Below are 8,806 nucleotides of genomic sequence, written 5' to 3'. Positions count from 1 at the left end.
CTAGGAACGAAACAAGAACTGCATCTTTAGGTTTATTTCATTTATGAGGGCACACAAAACAAAAATCCACATTACCTTTCCTTCCCAATGCTACACTTCTGGTTCACGCAATTGGCAGTGGAGAAGTTAGACCAAAAGACCTATGTTCACTTTGTTTTGGTTATACAAATGTAGATTCTGGATTCAAAGGCCTGAGTTTCTGTGAGATTGCATTACATACTAGCCAAGTAGTTTGGGGCAAATTTACCTAATCCATCAGTGTCCTCATTTGTAACATGGAGGCAACAATAATATTATCTCATAGAGTTGTTTGAAGAGTTAAATGAAAGAACCCAAGAAAACAGCTTGACTAAGGACTTGGCAAAGAGGGAGCACTAGCTAATGTAAACTTAATATTATTATTCCTAGTTTATAGACTCTGCCCTGGGTGTTGCATTGCATTATTGTTGTTGTTTTGTTTGTTTGTTTGTTTTCTTAAGATTTTATCTTATTTAACAGAGAGAAAGAAAGAGAGAGAGAGACAGCAAGAGAGGGAACATAAGCAGAGGGAGGGGGAGAGAGAGAAGCAGGCCTCCAGCCAAGCAGGAAACCTGATTCTGAGCTCAATCCTAGGACCCTGGGATCATGACCTGAGCTGGAGGCAGATGCTTAACGACTGAGTCACCTGATGACTGAGTCAACAGGTGCTCCCGTTGCATTGCATTTTTGCCCAGAGGATTACCCAGGGTACAAACCAGTGTTGACAGAACCGGAAAACAATCAAAGCATATCTAGGAAGTGGAAGTCTGCCTTCTGAGCACTTACTAAAATGCTAAAAAGAGTCTGGGAGGAATCCTGCAGGCACCAGAGTCTCTATGGGATTCCACAGATGGAATCACTTAATGATAACCTGGTTTTGTGTAGACTACAGGGAATAAGATTTACTCTATTTTCTATGGGCAAGGTAATGTGTCCATCCAGGCAAACGACCCTGAATTTTCTCAAACAGAATTCTTTCCCATCATACCCTGTCCTGAAGTCACAGTAAGAGCCAAAGTGCTTACAAGGCTCTTAACACTTTGTTTGCATCTCCTACTGCCCTCCCTCTCTCGGTTCACACTGGCCACCTGCTATTCTTAGTGTGCTCTGGCCTCAGGGCCCTTGCCTTCCTCCCTCTGACTGGGAGAGAAACAGAGCCACTCCCTCACCTCTTTCTGGATCTTCACTGATCCTGTTTAAAACTGCACACCCACCCCGACCTTCTGACCTATTCTTCCTTGCTTTCTATTGCTCCTTGGCACCATCACCTTCTAACATTCTGTTTAACTTACTTATTCGGTTCACTGTCTGTCTTACTCCTGCCTCCGACCCCTGAATGTAAAATCCCCAAAGGCAAGGATTGTCCCTTGCTGTATTCCTGGTGCCTAGAACAGGGCTTGGCACTGAGTGGTGCTCAGTGTTTGTGGAGCAGCTGTCAGTGAATAAGCATACTCACCAGTTCTAAAGGTGAGGCCTCCGCTCCAGTGAAGGTCTTTCTAGCACAGCACTCTCAGACGATGGCTTGATTCAAGAGAGGCATTTCAAAGAATTCTTTCAGCACAAGATAACGTATCATCAGCTTTGTCACATGAGCCAGTATCTCAGATATGGCATCACCAAATTATCGACAGGGCATAATGTCAGAAGGGAGTGTGATACACCTCTCTTGGTATTCCCATAAATTGAGCCAGAAACCGTTGATTTTGTATGTTAGAGAATGAAAGTATTAGGTTGCTTAAAATTTCCAGTTCCCAATTTGTTGTTGATTAAAGAACCTTTTATGTGACACTGCTCATTTACCTATTACTGATGACATTTTACCATAGCCTTATTTTTCGCCTGGAGAGATTTATTTGTGATGGGCCCATGGACATTTCCCCTATTTTTCTGCATTTTCTTTAATAAGCACCTATTACTTGAAAATGATAAATAAGGACTTTGGGGGAACTTGCTGCTAAGTCTGGATAACTTTCAGAAGGCAGAGAAGAATTTTTTTTAAACCCCATATTCAAAGTCATACCACTTGTTAGAATCCCTGGGAGAACAGATTGTTTGAAGAGCTGACAATCCCTAGTGAAAAATAAGAGGGAGGGTTTGCATAACCTTGGGAAAATTACTAATACTAGATTAATTTCTTACTCAAGGAATCAAGGTATTTTCAAGAATCTGTGACTGGAGAGTGAGATTTGATGTTATACTCTAGGCCACCAGATGCCTGTCACCAATGACCTTTTGGGCTCTGAGAAAACTGTGAGGTGCAAAGATTGCTTTATTTGGCATCCAAGCACTCAGTGTGAAGTAAGTCACTTTAACCTGCAAAGAAACAATACAACCCTCACTATTCGTGAGGTATTTAGAACAAAAGCGGAAATGAGGTTAGGTTGAAGTACGCGCAATAGTTAAAAGTGCTTCATACATGTAATGGGCTCTGCAAACATTTGGGTGTTGACGTTTCTGATTAGCGGAGCCTTGGATTTATCTGAAGGAAAAATGCATTTGAGTTTAAACATTATAACGAGTTATGTGACTTTGAACCAATCATTCCACTTTCTCAGTGTGTTTCCTAGTTTAATGGAGATCTTTTTGGCCTTACTTCACATGATTATTTGGAAGCTTGAATGGATGTGGAAATGTTTTCGAAAGCATAATGCATGAAAAGATCTGAGGTGTTAATCTGTATGTAGCCTTTGAGTTGGTCAAGGCCTCTTGTAATCTAAAACACAATGCATACATCTTCCTTTACCTTAGACAGATATGCTCTTAAAATTAATATTTAAATCAATCTTCCTTCTATCTCAAAGTTTTTCCTTCCATATTATTTTAATAAAAGTTCCTTAAGGGATAAGATGATTATTATTTTTTTTAAAGGAGGCAGCTAGAGTGTAACACGTTGTTTCTGATTTACTAAATCAAGAACTTGTATTCATGTTGGAACCTTACATTCCCTGACTGATGGGGCTTTAATTACCTAGGACTTTAACTACTGCCTGTGGAAATACAGGGCTTCTCTGTGCCCAGATGAGCCAAGTGGGTCTGAGACTGGATTAAACACTAGAGGACAGTGTTAAGGGCTAGAAAAGCAACAGGAATAACAAGAAGGGTTGAGGTGATCACGGGTGACACAGTGTTGCTGGTGGAAGATATTTTTAGTCTCTGGGGGGGCAAAGGGAGAGACCTCAATCCTTTAAAAAAATGTTCTGGTACAGAGCAAGTCCCAGACTCCCCTGGGTTTGGCTGGCCATCTGGCCCTCAGACTAGTACTGAGACCTAGTGGGAGATCCTGTGATGGCCCAATGTGGGAAGATGCTGGGTCTCGGTTAGCAGTCTGAAAACTCTCAGGGTCCCAGCATTCTTTTCCTCACTGTGGTATCTCCAGAGTAAACACGGGTACTGGCACCAAGAGGTGATCATAATACTTGATGAACCAGTAACTGAAGAGCAGTTAAACTATTAACAGTGACAACAGAAGCATTTGCAAACTGCCTAAGGCCCCCATGGGTCATGGAAAAGGGTTAGCGCAAGAGAGATATCCATAATTCCCTCAGTGGTACCTCAAGCCAGACAAATGCTGTTTTCTCCCTGTTGTGATAGTACTATGGCTTGAAGCTGGAGTAGTCTGGAGAATGACTTTTTTTCCACAGTTACTAAATATAACAGTTGGTATACGTGCCACATTATATAACACATTCATTATAGTAGCTGTTACAGTACAATTATAATTCATAATTTTTGTATTTTAAAAATGTAGTCCATTGATTCAAAAATTTGAAAACATTTAACACTATTTTCCATGAAACTAGAAGTACTTATTCAATTAGATGGATATTCTCAGAGAAATCAACTCCATAACCTTTGGGGGGAGGTGGCAATATGATCTTTCCACAAGTGGGGAAATATTTAGGGTGTGTGTGTGTATTTGGGGGGCTCGGGTATGGAGATTTTTAAGGATTTTGTACTTCCCTACTTCTAGGTGGATATAAAATGTCCTGACCTCCTCCTTCTGTTAATGTTTGTCTAGATAAAACCTTTCCTTAAGGTAGAGATCTTTAGCCAACCGACTTAAGAAAGCAAGCTGTTTGTTTTTCTTTTGAACTATGAAAAGACCCTGTTTACAAAGACCTTCTTTGACAAGGGGGCCTTGTCAAAAAAACAAGATAGTTGCCGACAGTACAACAATCCATATATACAAAATTTGTTTAATGGTCATTCCTATAAGTAGATTTATATAAACAGAAAATAGTTCCATTTTTTCTTCGCCAAGCAATCAAGCAAAACACTAGGACCAATACAATCAACCACCCAAAGACTTGGATACAATAGCCACGCTGAGTAAGACATGAGCGCCATCTGGAGGGTCCACTTGAAACTACAGTGTACCATCTGAAGAACCTGTTAAGTATTAAAGTACCATTTGTGGATAGGAGTCAGGAATGAGCTACCTTCATTCCACAACCTGAGCTCCTACTATTTCAAGCTTCCAATAGAGGACTCAGAGTGTTGTTATTTAGTGAAGTGCTCTTAGCAGAGGTGAGGAATGAAACTTTCAACATCTGAGTACTGACGTTAGCTCATTAGTAAATATAAGTCAGAAAGTACTAGACAAGAGGGAAATAGGCAAATGTGTCCCCAGTAAGCTGCGTCCTGATGCCCCATTTCCTTACCCTGAGTGGGCCTCATACAAATCCATCAGAATTTTTATTCACAAGATGTAAATGACTGATGGTTTAGGTTTCCCAGAAGCATTTATATTTTAATAGAGAGAGAGAACCGGCAGAATTTCCAGATGTCAACTGTTGGGAAGGCTATGTTGGAAGAAAACAATCATCTCCTTTATCAAATACTTAATCATTTCTTTTAAGTAAACTAGACCTGTTCCTGGCTGATACTCTCATTTTAATGAAAATGTTCTAAAAGGAGTATTTAGTCCCTCAAAAGTCTGAGTAACTTAAAACATTTGCATTTCTTATGTTTATATATTTCTAATAAGACACTGATTATCTCATCTGTTTGTTTTTATGATACTGGTATTTTAATGAGGTACCTAGTCCCCAGTGCTCTCAATTACCTCTGGTGAAAAACTTCATTTTTAAAAAATTTCCTACCACTTGAGGGACCAATACCTGTGTAAATTAAAGTAATAATTTTGTGGCAATATCTTAAAGAGCTTAATCTATCTGAACTTGTCACAGACTGCTTAGAGTGTGTCAGCTTACCTTGGTCTGTCAACTGCATTTGAAGATCACTGTTATTGTCCTATTTCCTATTTTCTAAAATTTATCTGCATTTGGCCTGAAGATCTCTGTCCACCAGGACCACCGCCATATTCAAGAGCCTGACTTACACTTTCCTCCTAACTTTTAGAAGAATATGATCTTTCACTCCATAAAAATGAACATTTCAAACATTTTAAACTGACCCTCTTCTTGTGATGTGTTTGTACAATTCCCCCATCACCTTGTTTGGTTCAACTGGCTTCAGTTTTGTCAGCTTTATTTGTGATGAATTTGGCCTGCACCCCAGAAACTTATGTAAGACACTTGGGTAGCACAGAAGTTCAGGTATTTAAGGATTAACAGAGAAATCCACCTAGGAAATCCATGTAGCAGACAAGACATACGCTTTCTTGATATGAAGATTATAGGAAAACTTCAGTTGAGGTTGTGTTTTTTTGTTTTGTTTTGCCAAAATGCAGACTGACAATGTCTTTTTTTTTTTTTTGACAGTGCCTTTTGATTTATAAGTAATTCTGGACTCTTCTTTCAAAAGCAATGCATTCTTTTTTTCTTATCCCAGTAACCCAAAACTGCAAATTGTGCATGCCCATGTATTAAGTAAACTGTTCATATGTTTCCATTTATAAGGCACAAAATCCACAAACTGCTCAGAGAAAGGAAGAAAATAAAGACCTGAAGATAAAATAACCTATTAATAGAAGAGTTTCATCAAACTGGAGTGAAAACAAAGTACTTCCCTTTGTAGTAAAAGGGACCTTATACTGATAGGAAACATAGCCTTTGAGAAGACTCCCATGGCTCCTCCATCAACATAGCCTCCTTCACTGGATTAATACATAAATCAGTCCTCAGAGAGGGTTGTGTGGCCAGAACACATCAATCACAAGTACCCCCTATCCCACAGGAGCTACTGGACAACAGAAAATTCTAGCTACAGGGTACCTGGTTCACCAATCTTACCACAGGAGTCTTCAGGGACCAACCCACAGTGATCACACATGCTCATCTGTCCTGGAGCTTGATCCATCTCTAAGTTGAGGCATAGCCTCCTGCCTGAAGACCCTGAACTAGGGAAGATATGTGGGTCCGTAAATGGCAGCATCTAGTTAAGAATCTGGACCTTGGGTTCCTCTTGAAATAATCAGTTCCCTAGAAGAGCCAGAACCAATTCATTCTATTCGGGGTTTTGTTTCTTTAAACATGTTGGTCCAAATCTGGAGAAGATTTCCTAGCACAAGCCCCAGATTTTCTGGCCTGTAAGATAGCCCTGATAGATCTCAAGTACTGCAGTCCACAGGTATAAAACAGAAGGGTCTCAGGACACAAAACAGTATCCATGCTTGTTGGCTGGACCTTCTGATGGCTCTTGGCACTGTACTTTCTAGTACCATTTAGTAGTATATGAAAATAAGCTTCCTGAATGTCCACATGGATCCAAGCATTTTCCTGGAAATACGACTGCTTCATAGTCCTCTATATTACCATGCAAAGTACAGATGGGAGTACACTGTAGAGAAAACAGCTAGGCAGACGTCATCCTGAGAAAAGGGTCAGTGTCAAAGTGGGCCAGAGAGGAGGGACCAGAAATCAGATGAACCAAGTAATTCATTATGTCTAAGGGTTTCACTGAATCATCTTGAAGTTTCTGACTTCTCCACCCTGGACAATCTGAAATCCAAATGAAATCAAGTTCTTGGGTCAGTTTATTCAATTACCAAAGACCAGTATGGTAGTATGGCCATTCCAATACGGTGTGGACCAGCCACATACTCACTTTCCAGTCCAACTTTATAACCCCTTTAGCTCCAGGGCTTGGCCCTAGAGGCCAAAATCAAAATTCCACTAAATTTTCAGGCAGAAAGATCGTCCTTAATTCAGTGTCCCATGAATCCTAGCCAAAGTCCCTTCCTTTCCTATATCTCGTAAGGCTGTGACACAGAGGGAAAAGTAATACTCCTTTTATTAGCAACAGCTTTGAACAACAAAATTCTTGACTCCTTTGGCTTTCCAATGCCATAGCATATCCTTGGAAATATGTGTTAATTTAAAAGTAACTCTTAAAAACAAAAAGTCAACTCCTATTGTTGTACTGAGCTTTCCCCAAATCACGGCAGGCTGCCTCTACACCTCACCCCACCTGCCAGCCTCAGGAATCTTTCTTTGTCAGTCTCGCCTTGACTTTGTGTCTCAGAAGCGCTGCGGTGGCAGAGCTGCAGGCCGCCAAGAAGAAGAAAGAAAGGCAGGCCATGTAGACAGACAGGGGGCCATGGCGCTGCAGAAAGATCTCCTGCCGCTCCTGGTAGTCCAGAAGGATGGCCTCCAGCTGAGAGAGCGTGCAGACAGACAGAAAGGCATGGAAGATCTGATGCCCATGGCCCACGATGTCACAGGAACCCGGAAAGTACTTCTCAGGAACCGGGCAGGAGAAGAAGTAGGCGCTGACCAGGAAGAAGAGGATCTGGAGGGTGTGGTACCAGGCCGCCTGCTCCTGGCAGCCAGCCAGGTGGCACAGGGCCACACGGTGGGCCACCGGGCTGATGTCTAGGACGAAGGCCAGCCCTGCCGGCACCACTTGACAGAGCTTCCTCATGACCGGGTAAGGCCTCCGGTAGCGGTACTTGGCGTAGCAACAGCCGGCGCAAGACAGCCAGCCACAGAAGGCAGCTGCGGGCAAGAAGAAGAGCCAGAAGAGCTCGTACCAGGCCTGGTCGGAGCTGTAGAAGAAGTGGGCCAAGGCGCTGCCGTACTGGTAGACGCTCACGCCCACGTAGTCCACGAAGTAGAAGGTGTAGTGCGAGAGCTCCGACTTGGACTGCAGCAGGTGGGCCAGCAGGCTGCACGTGAGGTAAGTGATGGACGACAGGATGAAGAGGAGCAGGGGCAGCGAGCGCGTGGAGGCCCACGGCAAGGCCTCGGCCTCGGCGAAGGCCCAGAATCGCAGGAGCACGGCCAGGGCGGCCAGCAAGTGGGTCCACACATTGACCACCTCGTTGTGCTTCTGAAAGAGGCTGAAGAAGTAGTAGCGCCACTCGTGGCCCGTGGGGCGGTAGCCGGTGCGGATGTAGGGCTCCCGGAAGAGCTGGGGCACGTCGGTCTCGGGGACGGTGCAGGGCATCTTGGGAAGGCCGTCCTCCAGGAGCTTGGGCAGGCGGCGCAGCTGCTGCCCGCTCACCGACAGCGTGCTCAGGCGCTCCAAGATGGCGGTCGTCATGGCTGCCGGCGCGGCCGACCGGACCTGAGGAGAACACAGGAGAATCGGCACACCGGCAAGGGGGGGCACACCGGCAAGGGGGGCGGGCAGGCGCTCGGAGCTGCGGCGGCGGCAAGGGCTGTGGGGCTGCTTAGTGCTTCTAGAGCGGCAGGGAGCCCGGCAGCCGCGTGCGGCTTCTCTGAGCCTCATTTTTGTTGCATCTGTACCCAGTGGAGTTATACCAAGATCCCCTCCCACCCGAAAGTTCTGAAAGTTCTGGTTTCGTCTCTGCTACCCACTGCGGTGCGAAGCCAAGTCCCATCTAGTAGGCTGGGGCTGTTAGCCAGCCTGTTGTAATGGCAGC

At 43.8% G+C, this 8,806-nt stretch overlaps 1 protein-coding gene across 3 annotated transcripts in view; it reads right to left on the bottom strand.

Annotated features, from left to right (window-relative positions):
- Positions 1 to 4,194: 4,194 nt before the first annotated feature.
- Positions 4,195 to 8,806, bottom strand: part of PAQR8 (progestin and adipoQ receptor family member 8) — a 42,520-nt gene continuing 37,908 nt past the window's right edge. For all 3 annotated transcript variants that reach the window (XM_059178244.1, XM_059178241.1, XM_059178242.1), the window contains one exon: positions 4,195 to 8,487. In XM_059178244.1, the coding sequence (XP_059034227.1) occupies positions 7,399 to 8,463 (1,065 nt within the window). In that variant the 5' untranslated portion in view covers positions 8,464 to 8,487 and the 3' untranslated portion in view covers positions 4,195 to 7,398. The remainder of the gene's footprint in view (positions 8,488 to 8,806) is intronic.

Source organism: Mustela lutreola, chromosome 6 (genome assembly GCF_030435805.1).
Source record: "Mustela lutreola isolate mMusLut2 chromosome 6, mMusLut2.pri, whole genome shotgun sequence".
In the NCBI taxonomy this organism is placed as follows: Eukaryota; Metazoa; Chordata; class Mammalia; order Carnivora; family Mustelidae; genus Mustela; species Mustela lutreola.
Note: the sequence above shows the minus strand (reverse complement) of the source record. Positions and strands in the feature narration are given on the sequence as shown.